The 24,428-nt window shown below is 35.9% G+C and overlaps 1 protein-coding gene across 9 annotated transcripts in view; it reads right to left on the reverse strand.

The window, feature by feature from the left end:
* FMR1 (fragile X messenger ribonucleoprotein 1) overlaps window positions 1-23,787 on the reverse strand; it is a 36,017-nt gene extending 12,230 nt beyond the window's left edge. For 4 of the 9 annotated variants that reach the window (XM_016203691.2, XM_016203692.2, XM_016203693.2 and 1 more), the window contains exons 1-10: window positions 23,706-23,786; window positions 15,479-15,531; window positions 12,145-12,238; window positions 9,419-9,490; window positions 8,993-9,141; window positions 7,959-8,052; window positions 7,760-7,876; window positions 5,503-5,673; window positions 5,330-5,408; window positions 643-752 (exon numbers count right to left, since the gene is read on the reverse strand). In XM_016203691.2, coding sequence (XP_016059177.1) covers window positions 643-752; window positions 5,330-5,408; window positions 5,503-5,673; window positions 7,760-7,876; window positions 7,959-8,052; window positions 8,993-9,141; window positions 9,419-9,490; window positions 12,145-12,238; window positions 15,479-15,531; window positions 23,706-23,756 — 990 coding nt within the window. In that variant the 5' untranslated portion in view covers window positions 23,757-23,786. Of the gene's footprint in view, window positions 1-642; window positions 753-5,329; window positions 5,409-5,502; window positions 5,674-7,759; window positions 7,877-7,958; window positions 8,053-8,992; window positions 9,142-9,418; window positions 9,491-12,144; window positions 12,239-15,478; window positions 15,532-23,705 lie in introns of all 9 variants that reach the window. The other 5 variants (XM_016203697.2, XM_016203695.2, XM_016203696.2 and 2 more) reach the window with 2 other exon arrangements.
* Window positions 23,788-24,428: the final 641 nt, after the last annotated feature.

Below are 24,428 nucleotides of genomic sequence, written 5' to 3' on the forward strand. Positions count from 1 at the left end.
AAAAGAACCATTTTTTAAGACTTTATTTAGTTCCATTATTGTATGAATGATCATATTTTAAGAATATAAGTTACTATAAACAGTTTGGTAAACAAAATAGAATGCAAAAATCATGCAGCAAAAACCCCAAAAGATTTAATTTCAGCAAAAGAACCTTTCACAAAAGAAGGCTAGACAATAGGTGAAAATTATGTCAATTTGGGTGGATTTTATTTTAAACACAGTACCACTGTACAGAAGAGCATGCCATCACCTCTCCCTCCCAATACAAATACTTGTACATACACACAAACTACAAAAGCCAAAGGATAAAAGCCAGGAAACCTAAGCAGTGTCCTGACTGTGAGTCAATCAGTAACAAGTGATATTTGAAAAGTGCTTTGCACATTTTTTACAATTACAACAATCCATTTTACAGATCGAGAAGTAGGATTTAAAGGGGTTAAAGTGACTAAACCAAAGTCACGGCATTACAGAATTGACAGAGGCCATGTCTACAACTATGCCATTAACTGGCATTCCTGATAATCAGAATTTGTACATTATGTGCGTATCACAGAGGCCTCTAAATTAATGTTAAATAGAACAATAAAAACTTTTACTTTTCTTAGCCAAACCAGAAACATATGCATTAGAACATACCTCTTCCTGTGGAACATTTTTTTCATTTTCGGCCTCAATTCTCACCCTCACAACTCCTGACTTGTCCACAATCTCCTGAATCAGTTTTCCATTTTTTCCTATTACTTTGCCTAAGTTAAGAAATGAATAATTCATGTTTGGTTTTAAGAACATACCTAAACCCCACTGTAAACTATCACATTATTTTATATAAAATTGTAAGACCAAAACAGAGACTCTTCAAATGAAAAGATAGGGTTAAAGTGGCTTTCCATTTTATTAGGTCATCACTGTTTAAACTCCACTGGTTAGGTATCAGAGTTGATTAATGCTTGTGGACTGATTGGATAATTTTGAATTTTTAAGGCAGTTCAAAGGCAGGCTCTTATTTTGCACAAGAGGGTAGAGTTTAAAGTTTCAAGTATAGTGGTGTGTATTATTCTTCAAAATTCTATTAAAAATTAAGAAAAAGGAGAGAAAATAAATAATATATTTGCATATTTATTAGACAATTTCAATCCTATCTGTACCTGATTTAAATCCACTTCTTTGCCCATGGTAAATATAGTCATGCACCACTATGATGTTACAGTGGCTACAGTGTCACCAGGTAATAAAAATTTTTCAGCTCCATTGTAATCTTACAGGACCACCAAAATATATGTGGTCTGTTGTTGACTGAAATGGCACATGCAGCACATTACTATATTTTCAGAATTTTATATGACACATTTATAAAAGATCCTCTAAGTTTTAAAGTGGCTTAAGCAGCTGTACATACATCTAAAAGAAGTGCACACTCTTCGAGTCAATGTGTTAACAATATTACTCCTTTATATTACTTACAAATTATATCAATATATTAAAAGGTGAAGGGATAAAAAAGGGTGAAGGGATAAAAAAAGGTGAAGGGATAAGTCACAGAATAAAATATTAAGAAATTACACTTTAAAATAACTCAGAACCACAATGAAAAAACTCAAAACCAGTTGAAGATTAAGTATTATTCAATACATCTGTTAAAACTGCAAAGATTTCAGGTACTCAATTCTTTCCCTCATTTTATAAAATTCAGTCACATAATTAACTGGGAAGTGACTGCTTCCATAGACATCATCATGCATTAGTGTAAAGTAACATGTTACAAATGTAAGAACTACTGATTTTAGAAATTTTATGTGCAAATTACATCTAATTCCAAGGGCTCACCAAAAGTACCTAAAGCACCCTTGCAATAGCCACCTTCATCTAAGGAAGGGATGGAGGAAAAACTAGAAGCTAAAATTTGTGTTGAGACAATCTTAGATAAGGCCCCAGGGAAAGCCTTTTCAAAAGAGGATCTAATGGTTCTTCTAATCAGTACTGCCTTAGCCCTCATGCTGGGTGTGGTAGCCTCATTCACTACGATAATTTTGACTGGGCAGTGGTCAAAGAATAGAACTGACACCACTAAATCAGGAGTCCTAATCTAGGTGCTTTTGTCAATTATTTCTGCTCTTCTCTTCAAATGAAAAGTAATGGGGGGAGAAGTTATATGGAGTCCTCCTATAGTTTGTTTTTAGTCTATAACATATATTTTTATAAATTAATGATGATTTTAATAAAGGTCTAAATGAGTTAGCAGAAAAGAAAATTGAAATTTTGGCACATATTCTAAGTACTGATTGGACATCTCCCTAAAGATCTACCTTGCCAAATCTTATTATACAAAAATGCTTTCTGAAAACTCCCAGCATTGCCAGTGTCAAAGTAGACAATCTCTAAAACAGAAATGTTTTATTTTACTAACTAGAAGCAAAACAAAAAATCAGGCTGACTGTACTTCAGCAGGTTTTCCAGTGAAAGGTCACTTCTGGAACCCTCTTCTCTCCAGATAAGAAAAGAAAATTGAAATTTTGGCACATATTCTAAGTACTGATTGGACATCTCCCTAAAGATCTACCTTGCCAAATCTTATTATACAAAAATGCTCATGTACTTGTAATAGCAAATAATGCAATTTTGCCTTACACAGTTATTTCAAAGTCCCAACTAATAGTTTAGAACAATTCTGCTCTACTGAAGTGGATGGAACTGTTCTGAATAAGGGGAAGGGAAGAGAACTAAGATTCAGAGAGTCCCCTATTTTGGCCACAGGTTAGGTAATATATATCTATATACTTACACCTAGATATCTACATATTCCTATTTAATCATCACAACAACTCTGTGAAGTGGACACTATTATCATATTTGTTTTAGAGGTGAGGAAAGACTCAGGGGGGCTAAGTCAGTTACTTAAGGTCAAATACCTATCAAAAAGTGAAGTGCTGAAATCTAGATCCAACTACAATACCCAAGAACTTTCCCTGATCATCATGACATCTCCAAAATGAACTTTAATTAACCTGACACATTAAGTTTCTATTTGGTAAATTTAGCTTGACTAACTGTAAATAAGAGAAAAATAAACATAACACCACTTAATCTGAGGTAATCAGTCGGTGTGCAGAACTGGTGTGCAAGTTACCTCAGTAACATTACATAGTTACGTTCTTTAGTTGTTTGTAGTATACAGCTGAGTGAATAATTCTGCATTATTTCACTAGTACTTATACTTTATCTTCAGTCAAACTAATTTTCTTTGGAGAAAAATATTATTCCAAGTGTTTTTTAAATGGCATGGGAAGATGCTCATAATTCCATGCTGACAAAAAGCCAGCTAGGCAGGACTGAAACTGTGAATGAAATGTATGGAAGTCCTTATTTTCTCATTCTTTAAACTTTCCAAAAGGCATGAATTACTTTTTATAATTAGTCATGCTATAAAGTTTTAAAAAATGCATAGGCAGTATGTCCCATTTATACATTAAAAACATATGTAGTGTTCTTGCCCGGCTGGTTTGGCTCAGTGGCTGAGCATCGACCTAGGACACAGGAGATTGAGGTTTGATTCCTGGTCTAGGCACATGCCCAGGTTGTGGGCTCCATCCAAAGTACAGCGTGTGCAGGAGGCAGCCGATCAATGACTCTCTCATCATTAATGTTTCTCTCTCTCTTTCCCTCCCTCCCTCTCTCTGAAATTAATAAAAACATATTTTAAAAAAACATAGGTACTATTCTTAATAAAACTGCACCTTGATACATTCTACTAAAGATATCTGCAGCATTTGAGAGTATTGCTCATGAGATCATGAAACAACAGTAAATAGGTCAAAATGAAGAATTACCATTGATGGCAAAGGAAACCATCAAGAAAACGAACACAACCTACTGAACGGGAGAAGATATTTTCAAATGATGTATCTGATAAGGGGTTAATATCCAAAATATATTAGGAACTCATCCAACTTAACACCAAAAAAAAAAAAAGAAAAAGAGAAAAAGAAAATGAAAAATCCAAAAAATGAGCAGAAGACCTCTACAGATTTCTCTAAAGAGGACATACAGATTAGTGAGGATGTGGAGAAAAGGGAACCCTTGTGCACTGTTGCTGGGAATGCAGACTGGTGCTGGGAATGCAGACTGGTGCAGCCACTGTCGAAAACAGTATGAAGGGTCCTCAAAAAATTAAAAATAGAGCTGCCATACAGCCCAGCAATACCACTTCTGGGTACTTATCTGAAAACAACACTAACAACAACAAAAAAAGACACTAATTCAAAATGATATATGCAACCCTATGTTCATTGCAGCGATATTTACAATAGCTAAGATATGAAAGCAATCTAGGTGCCCATTGATAGATAAAAGGATAAATATGTGCTATACATACATACATACACAATGGAATATTGCTCAGTCATTAAAAAGAATGATACCTTGCTATTTGTGACAGAATGTATGAACCCAGAGGGTATTATGCTAAGTGAAATAAGTTAGAGAAAGACAAATACTGCATGATTTCACTTATATGAGGAATCTAAAGAAAACAAAACATATACAGACCCACAGACACAGAGAACAAGCTAATGGTTGCCAAATGGGAGGGAGGATGGGGGCAAATGGGTAGAAAAGAAAAAGAATTACCACTGATGTTGCAGAATGCCCCGGAGACATTTGGAGTAACTTATAGCTTTCAAACTTATTAAAGTAACCTATATTCAGATTTTTAACTCTGAGATAATTAAGAATGTTATCATTTTATAGGCCCATTAGAGGGATCAAATATCAATCTATTTCAAATTATAAACCCCCAAAAATAATCACTTTTTTTTAATCCTCACCCAATGACTTTTTTCCCATTGCTTTTCAGAGAGAGTGGAAGGGGGGAGGGGGAAAGGGGGGCAGGGAGAGGAAGAGGGAGGCAGGAAGAGAGGCAGGGAGGGAGAGAAACATGGATGTGAGAGAGGCACATTGATTGGTTGCCTCCTGCACGAGCTCTGACCAAGGCCAGGGACTGAGCCTACAACCGAGGACTCAAACCTGGGACCAGAATTGACCCTGGGACCCTTCAGTCCATTGGCTGACGCTAACCACTGGTGAAAACCAGCTAGGGCAAATGTCATTCATTTCCAAAAAAAATTAATTTTAATATATGTAAAATATACTGTGAAAAGGCTGTGTAAAATTTATCTTTCTTGGCACTAGTAGGTTTGAACTAACAAAGTAGTATCATAGTTCAAAGATTACATTTCAATTAAATGAGTTAAAATGAAATTCTATTGGTGTAAATGATTAACTGAACTTTTGTTTTTGTAGTGTATGTCAACAGCAATTTCTGACTCACCTACTAAGTTCCTTGGAACTTGTATGACATCTTCAGCAAATTCAAGAAAGCTTCTAGCCTTTTTCACTGCATCCTGATCCTAATAAAAAGGGGGAAAAGATTTAAACCAAAAGATGAGCCATCTGAAAATAATGGCTTTTATTTTAGAAAAAAATATTTAGTCAAATATTTACCTCTCCATAAATATGAAATGTGCAGGTATCTTCATCTAGATCGATAGCAGTGACCCCAGGTACTTTTCTAGCTTGCTGAATATTAGCACCATGAGTACCAATAGCTAGGCCCATCAGATCTTCTCGTACGATAAATTGTTCATGAAATCTTGAGGCAAGCTGCCTTGAACTCTGAAGAGAAATGTATATCTGATTAATATGCTTTTCAACTATTGAGACAACTGTATTTGGGTCAATCATGTAAATTATCTTGACCCTGTATACCAGGGGCCTATAAAATAGTTTAAGTTGGAAATTAACAGGTTTTTTTAAAATAACACCCAGCCACAGCGTAAGTTCTTTTTAGGTTACTGAAGGTCTATGCTATATGAGATATTTTTGTTAATAGGAAAGGGCTTGTTGACCATTTTCCAAGGTAACTTTTGAAAACCTATTTGCAAGGCTGTGTTAGTTAACCAATGACATCAACAATGTAGTGATTAAGAAGCAGATCAAATGTTCCCAAATAAATACCAGCTGACTGGGTCTGTCAGACTCAATGTTTTATAAATAAAAAAATAAAAATTAAACGCCATCTCCAAAGAAAATTGTATTAACTTCATTTTTATTAATGGATATTGGTTTATATATTCTGAAAACAGTGCCATTTATATAACATCACTAGATACTGTGGTCTAGACAGTCCTTTGATGAAGTGATGGATGACACTGAAATGACATTATTCCACCTCATCCCTCAACCTGGAGAAAGGGATTCATAATAACTGTTGGTATAATAATTAAATTGAATGATGACAAAATGTCAAAGATTTACAATTTATCTTATATATGTGCCTACAACCTAAAATGAATTCAGAGTCTGTAAGACCTTGTGATCTGGATCCACAAGTATGATGAATTATTTCAAATATTCAGTGATGACTAAATTAAGTTAAAACGACACTCAAAAGTTGTAGATAAGTGCTCTCTTTAAATAGTATTATCACAATTTCATATTTAGTTCTAGCATGCCATTAATGAAACCCAAGCATATTAGTAGCTCATGTTGAAAAATGGAAATTTCTTATCTGAATATGTGTATCTCTTTAATATTAGTGAGGAAAGATAGGCATGTATACTAGTTTCTCGTTTTTCAACATACCTGATAATTTGAATAAATGAGTATAACTATGGTAAACGATTTTAAAAGTATAATATTCTTTTCGTAGATTAGAGTAATATATCAAATATTCATAGGATTTCTCAAGAAATCATGTTTTTTTGAGTCCTGGTTCACTCACCTGGTTTATTCTCTTCATTGATAATTCACTGATATATGGTAAGCCAAAGGTATATCAAACCATTTAAGAAACAGATGTTTAAGAAGAGGCATATGAATGTATTTCCATAATACAATGAAAAGGAGGATGTTCTAACCTGAAACTTTAAGAGAATCACTAAAGAAACCACAAACTTGTGAACACAGGGGTATCAAGAAAGAACCAGAGCAAAAACCAATTCAACAGACCCCCATGGCCATAAGGAAAACAAAGTAGCAAAAGGAGATACAGCAAAGGAAGATCAGCATGTCTTCTCTCCTACTAAGAGTTCAGCAAGAGCACATCAAGTTAGAAGGTGGCCAAGTTTCACAGCATTTTACAAGAATACAACTTTGACTGCTTTCTTAAAATGCAGTTTGGAACTCCTTTGTTTCTTAGTTTCTATGGTAATGGATAAAAGCACCAGATAGTTATCAATGAAAATAAATGGTGATTGAAATTATTGGAGGATTAATAAAAGTAGATAAAATGCAACTTAAAAGACTAAATAGTAAGTTAGGGAAATAGCCTCTGGCAGGAATCTGAAGACAGGAGTTTTGAAGAATGACAACCAATTAGAATGAAGAATACCTACACCTCTTTAAACAGAGATAAACATACATAATGAAAGGAATATGATTAGGTATCTAAATACTCTCTACAATTGTAATGATAACATGTTATATGGAAGAAGCACTGCCTCATTTTATTGGCAGCTTTGATGAACTTCTAGTAAAAGCGAGTTCCAGAAGTTCCTTAATATATATAAATGCCACTTAATTCTAAAACCTCAGGCACAAAAACTTTAGTATGATTATGCTTTGTACAATTTAATTTTTTAAATATAGGATATAAGGAATTGATAAGAAACAATAATTAAGAACAATCTGTCCACATTCATGTTTTGTATCCAATCATTTCTAGATAGCCTTACAAGCAGCACTTGGGAAAGCCACATACCTCTAGCTGCTTACTGGCTTCTTCATTTCTCAGTATCAGAGACAGCTTAGTGCGCAGACTCCGAAAGTGCATGTCAATCAGCATGTGTGCTCGCTTTGAGGTGACTTCATTGATAGACTAAAAGATATAAATTAACATTATTATCAAAGCAAATGCCCCAAATGATATACACCAAAATAAACAACTCAAAAACACTCACCAAAATGACAAGCTGATAATTTTCAGGATCGTAAGTTACAGAAAAGGCGCCAACTGCCTTTTTAAAGTCCTTATGTGCCGATTCTTTGGCACACCTAGAAATAAAATATCCATTGTGAAGTTAAGATGAATAATTACCAACTACTGGCATAAATATATGCAGAGTGATTTGCACTTAGAATTGTGGATTCATATTAAATTTGATTTATGCAAGATACATCCATTTAAAGGTTTAGTTCTTTGCTGTGCACCTCTGAAATACTCAGCTTAATCAAGCATTTGAGATTATAGAGAAAGGAAAAAAAGTTATGTTCTTAAGGGATTATGAATGGTCTTGGATTACCAGAGGTGACATATTTAGGGAAGCCATTTTTCCTCTGCAGGCTTCCTCATTTCAGTTACATATAAGAAAGTAATTTTCTTGAATTAACTGTTGAAAACTGTTGGAGAGAGCTACAGGGTACTCAACTTTGTATATGCCTATTCAATCTCTATAATCAAAGTGTAAGATTCCCATGTATTTTGAACTGCAAGTTAATGTTTATCTAAAGTACATGATCAAATCAAACTTACTATATCCCTTTGATGAAATCTTTAAAAAGAAATCTAACTAAAAAGTCTTTAAGCATTACTCCAGATAAAGATAAAGATGACCTACTGAAGCTTCATTAGCTAGCTCTATTTACATATTTATCTGAAAATATTAGCTAAAAGGGAAAAAGCCTAGGGTAATCTTCGTTGTTTAGAATTATGACAATCTGTATTAATCAGTCTCAAAACCTTAAAAGTCTGTGGACAAAGTTAATTTTAGAAAACAAAGAACATTAGCCAGGTATCTAGCCAAGTAAATTGAAACAAGTGCAATACTGGCTTAGTAATATAACTTGAAGAAGCTAAGTATGTTTTTTTCACTACTTTTTACAAAGCATTTTCACTGAATTTAAAAATTGATTTTTATTATTTTAAAATTTATATTCTTTTAAACTAATTGCATATCACCTGTAATTTCTCAACATTTCTTGCACATCAACTTACATTTGTCGTAAGTCTTCTGGCACATCCAGTTTGATTTTATGGAAAGTGTCTTTTGTGGCAGGTTTGTTGGGATTAACTGATCGTAGACGGTCAATTGTGACAATTTCATTGTAGGTAGCATCACATGCTGCATATTCTATCACGTAAAACTGAGAGAAATAAAATTTATTACTGGTCATAGTATCTAAAGTAAGAGCAATAAGCTATACCTATTCAGCAATTGTAAATTCTCTAGAGGGTAAAAAATCTGTATTGGATCAACTAACTGAAACACATGAAACATACTGAACATATAGAGAAAACATTTTCATAAAATGAACTCAAGTTATTTATTATTTTAAAATAAAAATCCAGACTGAAATGTAGTACCTGGGTTTAGAAAAGGGAAATAGTATAAGAAAAAATTTTAAATATGCATTTTCCTACCTCACCCTTTATCATCCTCACTTTAGCTAACCACCAACAGCAAGGCTCTTTTTCATTTGCTCTTGAATAAACCTACACAAAAATTACAACAGAATATTTCATAATTAGCATCATTCAGAAATTTATAGATTATCAGACATTGAGGAAAATTTCTTAAAATGACCCTAGGTCTTTTAAACCTATATGTTGTATCCTTAAACCAGATTGTACCCCTACAAGGAGACATAGATACATAACCAGGAACTGCCTGACTACCTGGGAGAGCCCTGTAAAAAGAGCTTTCCTATGTCTCTGTTCTAATTCAGTAATAATTAGTACTCTGAATATGAATGCTCAAGAAAAGCTGACTGTTCATAAACCTAGGAATACTTTCCTTGGGTACTTTGAAAGCTAAAAAAATGTATCTAAAATATATAAACTTTAATTAATCTCTCCCCACCTACTCCCCCTTTGTTTTATTCTAATAAGCAAATAACTGGAAGTCACTGATCCTGGCCTATGCCTGGCTGCATGATCACTAAATGTGTAATGCCGCTGACCACTCACAGCCCACTAAAATTTACACCACCCTGGCATTCATGTCTCCTAGGGACTAAATGAACAGGTCTTTGGTCACCCTCTGGTCTCCTGTCACTTCTCCACTAAAATGGATAACTCCATGCTGGCAATCCTCTGGATACCACCTTCCTGCTCTCACACACGGTCAATCAGTTCTTCTAATCAATTTTTCTCGTGAACACTTCAAAATTCACTTACGATGTGCTGCACAGAACCTTTTGTGAAGACACTAACAAATCAAAGTTAATAGGAAAAGAGACAATACAGTATACATGGAGGGAGAAGCAGAAATACTCAGAAGTAGAAAGGAGGAGGAGGGAGGAGGAGGAGAGAACTGAGAGAGGTACACAGCATAAGGCCAACAAGCTATTCAAAGCTCCAATCAGCTCTTGTCTTTCTTTTACAAATGAAATTAATAGTCATGCTATATAGTGACTAAATACAACTTAACTCAACCTACCTTTCACTCTAGCCTCCATGACTTCCCATTAACTCTACTCTAGCCAGAGAAATAACCTGGTAATTGTTATGTAAAACAAAGAGGTCGTCATGGCAACAGTGTCTCATTGGTCCCCACCCATCATGTGACTAAGTTGGGGGGGGAAAATCCCCTCTACCCATCACTACTTAGCATTTCTGATACAGACAAGCCAAAAGACCTGGTATCTTACCTCCCTTTTATAACTTAAGTTAATGGTTATACAATACAGTGACTAAATACAACTTAATTTAACCTACCTTTTCCTCTTACCACCATCAATCCCTTTCAACTCTGCTCTAGCCAGAGCAGTAACCTCGGTTACGTATTATTGTTAGGCAATACAGAGAGGTCACCCTAGCAACAGTGTCTCATTGGTCACCACCTGCCATGCCATGGATTTGAAAAAGAAAAATGTCCCCTTTATCCACCTAAACAGTATTATGAGCACACCTAATATACACAGACTAAAAGTCCTGATTTGTGTCTTCAGGAAGGTTGTCGTCTCCGAGGGAAAATGAACCGCTAAAGGTCCTCAAGTTTAAACAGTGTTTAGTTCCCTACTGGGGCCCCTCAGAAAACTAAGCCCAGTTCTTTACACTTAGTAGGTACTGAGTATATTTTTGGTAAATAAATATTTTATTCTATCTCTAATTTAAAATTGTAGAGAAAAGAACACAGACCTGAACATCCAGAGACCTTCTCTGAGCGCTCTCTCAAACAGCACTCCTACCCCTACATCACCTTCCACCCTCTGACTTGGTTTTCTTCCTAGGACTTACACCTGCCATGTTAGCAATCCTCACTAGAATGTGACCGCATCAAAGGCAGGGACTCTTGTTTCAATGCACCATCTGTACCTAACAAAAAAGTAAGAATTCAAAGACCTAGTACAGTTCACATTACCTGTACAAATGTCTACTTTGCTGCTTCCTTAATAGACACATATTCATGAAGTTGCAACTACTAACAAGGCATTATGGAGAAAAAAGAAGCTTAAAATGGAGTGTGTGAAAGGGGAGGAAAGAGAGGATGCTACACAGACCAACCGTAACATAAACCAGACTCCAAGTACCTTAAGCCACTCCTGCCCCCCCAATTTTCAGTAACTAGAGAAAACACAAACATAATGTGCTACATCTCCACAGCACCTTTTGGTCAAAGACATCAATGGTGCATGAGCTGGTGGTTCACAGCATGCCTTGTGAAAAGCGGTTTTACACACACACACACACACACACACACACACACACACACACACACACACACACACACACTAAAACTCATAGATGGTTTTTAAAATATATAGCAGGAGGATTTACCACTACTTAAAGAAATTCTAGGATGATGCCCTATGATAAAGTTATAATTTTTTTCCTTTGTAAAACTAATTTTCCTAATCCAAAGATTCAGAGATTGAGGGAAGCAAGAAACGAGTACTAGTGGGCAAAGGAAATCAGAGGTGACTTTCAAAGATGTGCCCAGACTGCTACTTGGGCAGCCACATTTAAGCATCATGCATTATTTCAAACCATTATTAAGATAGCTCAGTCAAAAGCAAATGTCCATCACAGCTAAAATTCTGAAGGTAGTTTAAACAGTGTTAAAGACAAGGGGTACAAAAAGCACAGGGAATTTAAATGCCCCCACTCCTTTAGTGCTTAATAACTTGATGATATGGGAAACTCACCTCAACTTCATCACTTTCATTAATATCTTTATTATAACCTACAGGTGGCGGGAATCTCACATCATGGAATGGAATCTGCCTCTCTGGCTGCCAGCTGCAAGTAAGCAAACACACAATTATTTAACAAGATTCTTGGTTTGACAGAAACAATGACCACAATGCCATCAACTTTGGTTAAGTGTGACCCTCTGTTTTTCTAATTTAAAGAAACAAATGCTTTAAAACTGTCAGTGTTCTGCTAAGTGGAGCATAAGGGCAATATAGAGACATTTCAACAAAGTCTGCATGCAGCACAGCAGCCTTGTAGTTCTATTTGGAATGTTTCTTTAAACACAACAGATCAACATTATAATTTCCCAAATGAGTCTTTTTTTCATTAATTCCAACCTCTAAGAATTCTAAAACTAAGGCCATAACAGCAATTTCCATTGATGCTTAAATTAAATATGTTAGTATCAGTAAGTGTTAGTAATACCATCACTATACTTCTACTTGCAAAGGAATTTTAACCACATTCCAATTACCACAGAAACTGGTACTAAATGCCATCTAATTCCCAAGCAAAATAGGGCAGTCAGCACATTAGCAATTCAGAACTCACTTTTCCCCATTTAAATTTTAGAGCCCACGAGGTGGTCAATTCTTGCCATGGATAGCTGGCTGCTGATCAGTATGACGTACCAGCATGCACTGGCCTGGTGGGTCTCCTAAACCACAGAAACCCAATGGAGACAGCCTATAGGAGTTCGGTAAGTTGCCTATGTTTTTTAATTTAAAGTGATATGGAACAATTTTGAAAAAAACCAAATTATTCTTTTATATCCACAATGATATACAATACTAAAAGAAAAACTTTTAAAAAACACTGGAGGCCATAACAGAGCGATCATTTTGATTTTCTTACTAAAGAGCTTTCTTAGTAAAATCCTATTGATAAAAGTACCAAAAAAATTATTTTAAAGAACTATTATATAAGACAGGAGGGTAGGTGATTAAGTCAAAATTTGTGGAAATCTGATTAGAGCCTATATCAGACTGAACCCTTTCTCTGATATTATTCAAACTTGAAAACTATAAAACAAACAAAAATTGTTTTTACTTCAGAAAAGCCTTTTTAAACTTACGGGAAAGCAGTGATTTTTAACATGTTACAAATTCACTGCTAACATAATTTTGTTTCCAAATAAGGAAAAATTGTTTTAAGTGTATAAAAATTCAAATTCTTCAGTCAAAATATGTGAAATAAGGAAGGTAATAAAAAGCATGTAAAATAATTTAGTACTATAGTAATAGGAGGTTATGATTTAAAGAAAGGGTATAGTCTGAAGTTCTATAAAATATTAGGGTGGTTTTTCTAACAGAAAAACAAAAAGGAAATAAAGAAGGGACCTATCAAATCCTGGCACGGTACACGAGAGAAGTAGTAGGTCCAAAGATATAATAATTTTAAGTTTATAGTAGAAATCTGATTGAAAACAAAAGAGAACTGATCTGATAAATCAGTGTGTAAACTAGATACATTCTTAAATGCAGAGAAAATGCTTAATACTCTAGATTAAGGACTACAGGAGAAACTAAGAGTGGCAAATAAAGATAACTCTCCTTTTATGGGAAACGGTGTTTACCTAGTGATGAGAGCAAGCGGTAAAGAGTATAATTACAAGAAAAAATTACTCTCCAAGTTATCAAAGATCCCTCCATTAGAGGTGTGATGCTGTTGTCTAGTTTATAACCATGGATACTAGAAACAGCAAAGAGATTCTAGAACTTTTGGCTCTATGTATTAGAGAAAGGTATTCTATCATGCAAACTATAATCTGGACTGAAATTATTAGTCTAGAGCTAAGAATAGGGTTCAATACACTAAAATCATTTTATCTCTGTCCCCCTAAATGTGTTTTAGGCATCAGAGAATACTACTTTTTTCTGCTGGTAGCAATAATCTATGAGCAATCTAATTACAATATATCTGGGTCAGATACTATATTTTAACAGATTTATTGAGATATAGAATTCACATATCATATCCACTTAATGTAATGGTTTTAAGTATATTCACTTATATTTACAATCATTACCAGTCAATTTGAGAACATTTTCATCACCTCAAAAAGAAATCCTATACTCTTTAGCTGTGGCTCCCTATCACCCCCAGTCCTAAGCAACCACTAATCTATTTCTTCTCTCTATAAATCTGTAATTTGATTTTGATATACTATTAACTCTCTTGGTATATAAAAGCCAAAATGTTATCTTTGTTGACAATTCTTCAGAGTTCAATAAAATCCTTAGATAATGACCATATCTACACTGTAGCTAAGGAGTTTACTCGTACTTTAGAATCTTGAATGGCTCCTCTGAAAATAGCCTTTATTAGCAATAAAAAAATTTAGTAAACATAGATACAGACAACAGACTGACAGTTGTCAGATGCAACTGGATAGGGGGACTGGGTGAAAAGGGTGAAGGAATTAAACAATATAAATTGGTAGTTACAGAATAGTCACAGAGATGTGGATTGCAGCATAGGGAATATAGTCAATAGTGTCATGATGACTATGTGTGGGGCCAGGTGGGTGCTTGGGGAACCAGGGGTACCACTCTGTAAAGTACATGATTTTTCTGGCTACTTTGCTGTACATCTGAAACTGATACAGAATAATACTGAATGTAAACTGTAATTGAAAACAAATTTTAATCAAGAGACTGGTCTCCCCCAATAAAATGTTAACATCTACATTATTGACGCTTTCATATACCTAATGTTCCTAGACCTATAAGCATGTTTATACTTATAAGTATGTTTATACATCTAGCACAAGAAAGCATAAAAGATCAGTTGCTGCTATTATTGATTATAAATATATGAAACAGATAAAAAATAAGTTAAAGGGTAAACATTAGTTCCAATAAAATATACCAGAAAACTAAAACCCCTGATTTTAGATTTAATGTTACAAAACTCACATCAATTTTACCAATACCTGTGAATCCATTTTCATTTTTTAACAATTATAAATATTCCTATCCAAACTCTCAGTTACTAATACAGAAGGATGTGGCTTCTTTCTTCACATTCAAGGAAACTGAGATGTAAGGATCAAGATTATACAAAAGGGATCTCTGAGGTCATTAGCAGGAACAGTTTTTCCATTGGCTTAATATTGAATTTTTCAGGAACTTACTGGTCAGTAACACAAAGATCCATTCCTGAAAAACACTCAAACTAGACTTGAATTTTTTAAATGAGTAAAAGGAATAATTAGCATAAAATATTAAAGAACCTGAACACTTGATATACATCAAGTGTCTTGATGTATATCAAGACACTTACTTGTTTTCAAATGCAACTGTTATTGAATCTTCATGAACATCCTTTACAAATGCCTGTAAAAACAAAGAGTTAAATTAACTTCTAAACTTGAAGATGATTTGCTTTTAGTTAAATTTCACAGATACCAAACACTTTACGTTTAAGAATAAAATGGAGGTTCAAATGAAAGTTTGTCATTTTGTGAGGATAACTCATTCATGAATCACATCTGTATATAGCCATCTACTATGTGCTAGGCCCTAGGAATACTGATTAGTTAAAACAAAACATGAAAAGACTGTTCCAGAGTTGAGCATCTAATAGGAGAGATAGTGAGTGCTAAGCTGGAGGTATACTTCAGGCTACAATTATTGGAAACTATAAAACTTGTTCCAGAGCCGTATGCCAGCCAGTACAGATCTGTTGTAACCTATTTTTTTCTCCTTAATAAAATTTTAGTATATGCTAGTAAATGACTAAATGTAACCTCAAATATATGTATACACAAGTACACTGAATTTTTTTAAAGAATATGCTGCTAATACCACTAAAAAGTCCAATTACCAGAGTTTAATTAAATTCTCAATCTCACAGGCGCTTGGAGAAAAAAATAGTAATATAAAGTACAGAGGTTTAAATCTTTAAAATCTTATGACATAATTGCTAGCAATCTGCAGAAAGACATAACAAAAGTAACAGCTAATTACAGGGAATTCGTTAACCAGCATGCTGTCCGTAATTCTATAAAATGACATAACAAAAGTAATAGCTAACCAATTATTAAGAATTTGTTAATCAGCATGCTGTCCATAATTCTGTAGAATTAAGTTTTTAACAGGTGTGGGAAGTTCTGTTTTTGTTTTGACAATTAAAGGAGTAGGACAAAGCATAAGGAGACCTAAGGAGCTTTATATCTTAATTCATTTTATAGTGGCTTGAGAGATTTAAGCTTCTTACTCAAATTTGTTCTGTACATTTCTCTTTTTCCGTGGTTTCTCCCTACCTGCAATGATTATAGCCAAATTCCTCTGGCTATAAAAGGCCCTTCATGACCTGGCTCATCTCTCCAAGCTTCATCTTTCACATCCTTGGAAGTTGTGACCCAGCAGTGCTAAACTACTTGGGCCTCTCTTTGTAAATGCTGTTCCTTCTTGCCAATTGTCCTTCCCTTCTTTTAACCTAGCTATCTCTTATTGGTCTTTTAGGTTTCAGTTCAGATCTCACCTACTAAGAGAAAACCCTGAAGACTAGGTTAAATTCTGTCCTCTGCATTCTTATAGCATCCTGTGCTTATCCCTAGTATAAACTCATCCCATTTTATTGCTATTGCCCATTTTCCTACTAACAGCAAACTTCCTGGAGGAGAGGTAGCAGGTCTTATTTACTGTTCGACTTCAGTGTCTACTAAAAACTGAATGGTTATTAAGTGGGTCATTGCCTAAGGGGTTCCTATGCTAGTCTTGGAGGAAAGGTATGTGTATTAGAGGGAAGGTGTATAGATGTATGGATCAGGGAAGATACAAGAAGGTGAGGTTCCTATTGAACTTTAAAGGAAGAGTTAGCTCAACAAAAGGGAGTAGAGGTTAGGAAGACAACCTAGACCTAAGGGGTAGCAGGAACAAAGATTTAGAATTGGAGAAAAGGGTGTGGTAGAAATAAATCTTTTGTGGGGGAAAAAAGCCAAGAGGATTCAATGGGAAAAATAATACTGTTTTCAATAAGTTACTGGACAATAGGATATCCACATGCAAAAGAATAAACTTTGACGCTCACCTCATAACATATACAGAAATGAACTAAAAAAATGAATCAGAGACCTAAATGTAAGAGCTAGAACTATGAACTAGCTAGAACTCTTAAAGAAAACCCTGGTGATTTTGGATACTGGGAAGATAACTAGTTTGGATTAAGACCATTCTTTAACGTCTTTATCCTCACTAACTGGCACGATATCTGGTATATAATAGGAGTCCAATAAATGTGTTAAATGATTCAATGCAAATGTCTTGGTAAATAAGTATGTCTTCAAAGGCGCAAAGTTAAAGAATTTTTAAAAAACTGAAACTAACCCAAATACAAAATTAAAACATTTAAGTCAAGTACTAATTAGCTGCTCCTAACAAAAGCAATGGCAGCCTGGCCGGGCGTGGCTCAGCGGTTGAGCATCGACCTAGGATCCAGATCTTGGTTCGATTCTCAGTCAGGGCACATGCCCGGGTTGCAGGCTCAATTTCCAGTTGGGGGCGTGCAGGAGGCAGCCGACCAATGACTCTCTCATCAATGATGTTTCTGTCTCTCTCTCTCCCTCTCCTTTCCTCTCTATGAAATCAATAAAGATATATTAAAAAAACAACAACAACAAAAAAAAAAACAATGGTAGGTGAGGCAACGCCCTGGAAAACATTTATATTGAAGATACATAAACAGAGACACCAAACTTTTGCAATTATGTTTTAAAAATAAAAGTAAAGCTATGCTAAATGAAGTTTCCTTATAAGACAAAGGTGGACTAAAATGGAATCTAGATGTTCTGCAATACCCAACATGGCTAAATTATTATTTCTAAGTTAAACATGTGTATATATCTTTATAGTTGCTGGTTTGGGGGAGTATCCACATTTTCTTCCTATTATTTTGATCTGGCTTATATTTACTCAGCTACATTTAAATCCTAAGCAATTTCTACAGCATATTTTTGAGAACTCTAGTTTAATACTGATCATGATGTTTCAGAATATATTAGATTTTATAAGGGTACATGCCCCCAGTGCTCAAAGGGGTTGTTTTCCCAGTATTACTTCAGGAGCAGAAAGGCTTGATTTTGAGTTAAAACTGTAGGAATTAGTCACTCTTACTTTTACAAAGTCAGTCCCCAAAATTATGGAGAATGGGGAGAACAGACTTCTCCCACACACATTTCTCTCTTCACATGAAGTTAATACCAAATTAACAATCTACTTTTGGGGGGTGGGATTAGATTAGGGACTAAAATAAACACTCTTATTAGAAGGTGATCTCTTATTTACCAAGAAGGCCATTGCTTCTGTCTTCATCATTGTCGAAAGTTTTACGTTTGCATGTCTTGGCAGTACAGTTGACACTTGAACAACATGGGTTTGAATGGCATAGGTCTACTTACAGTGATTTTTTTCTTCAATAAATACCTGTATGTTTTCGATCCACACTTGACAGACTGCAGATGTAGAGGACTGACTACACATTCATCTAAACAATTTTATATAGTGGACTTGAGCATCCAAGGATTTGGGTATTCGAGGGGAATTCTGGAACCAATCTCCCACGAATACTAAGGGAAAACTAAGTTTTGGGGGAGTTCAAATGCATGGGGGTTTGCTCCTTAATCCCAGGGTTGTTCAAAAGTCAACTGTAATTAATATCAATTCCTTACAGTATATTAGATGCTGAAAATGTTAAGTCCTTTAGTTAGCTAAGAGAACCCTGTTACAGCTGGGTGAAGAACTGTTGTCATTAAATCAGGTGTCTTTCCAATACTATTGCTGCTATGTAAAACTGTGCTGTCCATCATAAAAGCCACTGGTCATATGTGACATTTTTATATTTAAATTAATTACAATGAAATAAAATTAAAAATCAGTCTCCCACTCATACTTGCCATATTTAAATTGCTCAATAGCCACACATGGCTTAGTGCTTACTGTAGTGGACAACGCAAGTAGAAACCATTTCCATCATCACATGAAGTTCCAATGGACGACACTGACTTAAAACATTTACAAATGTTGGGGATTGTTTTCCAAACCACCTTGAAGCACTCTGAAAATCACTTACTGCACTGCTATATTTTTTTCTATTTGCCAAAAACATATTGCACAGTTTAATCACACTCATTCACCACATTTGTCTATTTCCTAAATGAAACATTCTCTAAAGGGAGGAAAATCTGCAACTGGTGACTATTTAAAACAAAAGCTTTCAAAGGCAGGGAGTGTACTCTAACTTTTGAATAGTTCAGTTCTTATGTGCTCTAGAAATAACAAAAGCCAATTTCATAGCAAGGTCAAAGATTTCTAACTTTACTTAAAGGCATTCATACAAAGAATTACAGTGTAATATTTCAAGTTGCAAGAGTTAATGAAAAGGAAGCTGATACATCAATTGAACATTTTACGACATTTCAAGACATCTTTGTATCAACAGTAAAAAATGGCAACATAACCTTGCAACTGTACTTATAGAATGCTAAAGCCATGTTACAGTAGTAAATGCAATCAAAGATTACAATGAAGTAAAAAATGGGCAGGAAATAAAATTCAATTAATTTCTTCAAGCTAAATTTCATCATTTCAGGAAGTCAGACTACCTGATCTCAAATCCCAGATCTGACTCTTACTAGCTCTGACACATACTAGTAACTCACTTACCTAATCTGTCTGTACATCTAAATCCTCATCTATAAAATGGGAATAAAGACAGTACCTCAGGATTGTGGGAGAGGATTAAATAAATTAACAGAAAGCACCTAGAACAGTGCCTGGCACCTAGAAAGATCAGCATCTGTTGACAGCTATCATAATCGCGATAGCAATCATCTCAGGAAGTACATTTCTATAGTGGACAGGAATCAGAAATCCAATTATTACATCACTGAATTTTGTATTTAATTCATTATTTGGAGGTTTTCAGAATGTCTGAGTATGAAGCTGGAAAACACAGTTTAACGGGGGAAAACAATGCTTCCACAAAGATACTGCACACTAAAAAGGTTATTTAGACTCTGGGAAGAAAAAAAAGTGGTTGAATTGAATAATTCATTTCCTCAAAGTACAGAATATCACCTGTATGCAAAGTTAAGTCTAGAGAGTTCAGAGGAAACATGAACAGTGCCTTATGCAAGTTTAGTAAAACAGTGATTTCTAGCAGGCTATGTAAGTGATACGACATGTTGGACCACTTATGTCTTCATTAAAAAAATTTCCTCCATTGTAGATTTTGTCATATTTAGCTGCTAACTCCATATTACTATTTACCAAATTAAAGTCTATCCTCAGATACAAAACTTAAAAACATAAAATATATTAAAACATAATCTAACAATAAGAATGCAATTTATTATATTTACACCATATCACATGTCAATATATAGGGTATCCCAAAAAATGTATACACATGTTAACAGCTGATAGCTCAATTTTGAGAATAAAATGTATTTTAATAAACACTACCTTTATAATTACTCAATGTGTATACATTTTTGGGGATACCCTGTATTTTCAGAAAATGAAAAGGTGTTGTACGTTATGTTTCCAACATATGACTTATCCATCTTTAATCACTTCCATACTAGTATACAAAACCTAGATATCTTGGGGTATATTAGTACATTCATATTGGAATGACATACATTCCACATCCAAAATGGGAGTTAATTCATTATCATTCTCAATATATAATTCAGTAAAAAAAAAAAAACCACCCCAAACAGCAACAAAACCCCCACTACACTATTTTAGGCAGATACCCCTAGAATAAAGTCTGTATTTCAACATTATTCGTTTAAAAACTGCTTTGTAAAGATTTTTATGAGGTATAAAGCAAGTGTCTTCATGTCTCAGATAACGTAAGGCTCTATAAGTTGTACATGTAACTAACATTTTCTAAGTAAAACAAACAAACAAAAATACCTAAGCATAATAGTAGTGGCTTTACAATTAACAAATCTAACTTTCAAGTTTTTAAGAATAAACACCAGAGAGAAAAAAGTGAGCTGTTACAATCTTAGGGTTTAGGTTTCATGGGTCTGTTAATTCTGCATCCTGAGCATGAGTTACTTTTTTTTTAAAAGAATTCAACTGTTCCCATGATATACCCAGTTTGTATTGCAAGGCTGTATCATGTGCTCAGAGGATGAAGAATTGTCCCTTGCAATAAGGTGGTTTTGTTAGGCAAATCAAAGTCTGAGTTCAATTATGCTGAAGTCCTTTGAGTTGTGCTGTTTTTAAAGGCTTTTTTATCAATTTGATGAACCAGGTTCCTTTTTTCATAAATGTAACATTTCTCCGCAACAGTTCATTTTTTATTGGGAACATCTTTTCTGCCAATCCCACTGGACAAGCAACTTAGTTTACTTTTGCTTTACTTGTATAACTCACTGCAATGAATCCTATAAAAGTTTAAATGTTTTTCATTATAAAAAGTACTTTTCCACCAATACAGATCATTTGAGGTTTTCTTTAAAATAAACCTAATTAAATAAATATAACAGCAATTTCTTTACACACATTTGTTCAAATTTCCCATTTCCCCTCAAGAAACTACAGGACAACCCATTCTTTTTTTTCACCTTCAAATTAAGCAACTTTGTTTTTTTTTAAAGTAAAATAAAAAGTAGGGGACTGATAGCAAAGATAAAGGGCATTTCTTATATTCCAATCAGTCTGCAAGCAAAATTATGGGAACAAATCATAGGTTGCTGGAAGATGACGATAAATCCTTCAAGACCAGGATGCACTACTTGCCCTCTATAATAAGAAAATAAGCAAACTCTGTTAAAAGAAAATAAGAGTAGCACCAATCTAAGGTAATATCACAGATTAGAATACTGTTCGACCATTAGTCCTTGCTTATATTTATTTAATACTTAGCACCACAAATGGAATAAGCAAAACTGCCAATCTTGGAACCAGAACAAGTTTACAGAAACTAGCAGAAATTATAGATCACTGAAATAAATGCAATAAAAAATTTGACTGCAGTCAACAGAAACAATTTTATATTGGTGAGGCTAGGAACATAAATGTTGGGTTATTGCTCCTTTTACAACGAAATGTTTTATTTTTTTGCTAAAAGCATGGAATAATTTACATACTTTACTCACTTATGAAATATTCTGATCTCCAAATATCTCCATAAAATTGGTAAACATATATATAATTGAGTCAATTGTTTATTTTCCTTCAGTCAACCGAATCTCATTTGAAACATTTAAGTTGTTGTACAATAAATTTAAGAATCTTGTTGGACAATGGTAACAGCTAACTTCCATGTTTCCTGTCATACACACCTTCTATAGCCAAAACTGTAGTAAGGTGAGATATTACCTGCAGAAGTTATAGAGGCACACTGAAGAGGAAACTAGAATTTACAGATTACAAGATCTAGAGTTAGTATGTACCAACAGATGCACTACTAACACGCCAAAATATTTTTAATTCTCCTTTTGAAAATGTAAAATATTAGTTGAAGTGGTATAGGTTAAAAAAGAAAAACACACAGTAAAACGATCAAGCCTATTTAAAACCTCAACAAACTGCACTGCAACACTGCACAATCAGAGCAGTTAAGTACAAAACGATTATTTTCACTCATTTAAAAAAATTCCCTAGTAATAACATTCAGTTAATTTCCTGAAGTTTCATGGCATATATTCAAGTCTTTGGAGAGCTAAAAAATTGTTTTTTAAGTAGTAGAAAGAGTTGCTAATGTTTTTAGATGCTTAAGTATCTTTATTTCTGAATTTGCCCAAATTTATTACAAGGGAGGGGGGGCTGCGAATATTCAAGATTAGTAACTTGTTTAATGCATTACTCGGATATTTCAGTGTGTTCCTGAAAGTTTTGGATCTAAAAATCTCTTCTGAAACGTACAAAGAGAAGCCACTAAAAATCAGTTGCCATTGTGATTTGGTACTGACTACAGCTTCTTACTACTCTTTTCTTCACACCCCTTGCCCAGAACTGTGGAGCTCTCCGAAGTCCCAATGTTGGACCGGAAAAGAGAGGCGAAAGGAGATCTCCAACCCTCTTTGCAAGGCTGGAGGCAGCTCGATAGAAGCGCCCGCCGCTCTTCAGCAACTACCCTCACGTCAGGCCCGGATCCCACTGGAAAAAGATATTTAGTAAAAAAGAAATAAGCCGTGCAGTCACTTCCCGCAGATATCAGCCCTTCCCGCAGGGATCTCCTACCTGCCGCTGGCCCTCGCCCATTCCCAGCTTTCCCAGGCGGGGCTCGGTCCCCAAAAGGGCACTCTCTCCTCCTTGTTCGTTTCTCATTCTGGCAGGCGCCAGGGCCGCTAGCAGGAGAGGAAGCGGGGCTCCAGGGGCTTCCTACAGGCCCCAAGTCCGGTCCTTCCCTCCCAAACGACATCCCGCCTCCTGGCCCCCACGGCGCAGCGCTAGGGTAGAGGGCCCCAGGCCTGCCTCCCGCCGAGGCCGACAAGAAAAGGGAGGGAAAGAAGGGCGAAGATGGGGCCTGCCTTAGAGTCAAGTACCTTGTAGAAAGCGCCATTGGAGCCCCGCACTTCCACCACCAGCTCCTCCATCTTCTCGACGGCCCTGCTGGCACCGGGAGCCCGTCGCGGAGAGGTGGACTGCGGGCGCTCAAGGCCCAGCTGCTGCCGCCGCCGCGCTACCTCACGCCCCCCAGCAGAGGCGCCGCCGTCACCACCGCCGGCTCTCACCGTAGGCTCCCCGCCAGTCTGAGGCTGCCCCTCACCGGAAGTGAAACCGAAACGGAGCCGAACGCCTGACTGAGGCCAAACGCTCCGGCCGTTCCGCGTGTAAACAGTGAAACCATGTCACGTGACCGGCGCCGCCCCTCCCCCCCAAGGGTTCGGCCCCCTCAGCCCCGCCCTCGGTCTCCGCGCGGGCCCTGGAGCGCGCGCATGCGCCCTACCAGAAACCTCCTGGGGCTCGGGGGCCGGGCCCAACGCTAGGCGCGCGCGCTCGGGGTGCGCGAACTCTGAGGAACACCGGAAGGTGTAAAGGTCGGCGACAGGTCGTGAGGCTGACTGAGGTCAGGCGCTTGGCGTCCTCTGTCGACAGCTCCAGTGCCCATTCCTGTACAAGGGCAAACGGAGTCGTGGGAAAGGGCCTGCCCTCCCGATAAAGTGCGTTCACATACAGTGTCCTGGCTGGCTTGCTCTGGAGGTTTGTTTTATTTAAAGTGGGTCAGAGCCTGATTGAGGTGGAGTTGGAGTGGGGGTGGGCAAGGA

The sequence above is a fragment of the Miniopterus natalensis genome, chromosome X (assembly GCF_054644295.1).
Source record: "Miniopterus natalensis isolate mMinNat1 chromosome X, mMinNat1.hap1, whole genome shotgun sequence".
Taxonomy (NCBI): Eukaryota; Metazoa; Chordata; class Mammalia; order Chiroptera; family Miniopteridae; genus Miniopterus; species Miniopterus natalensis.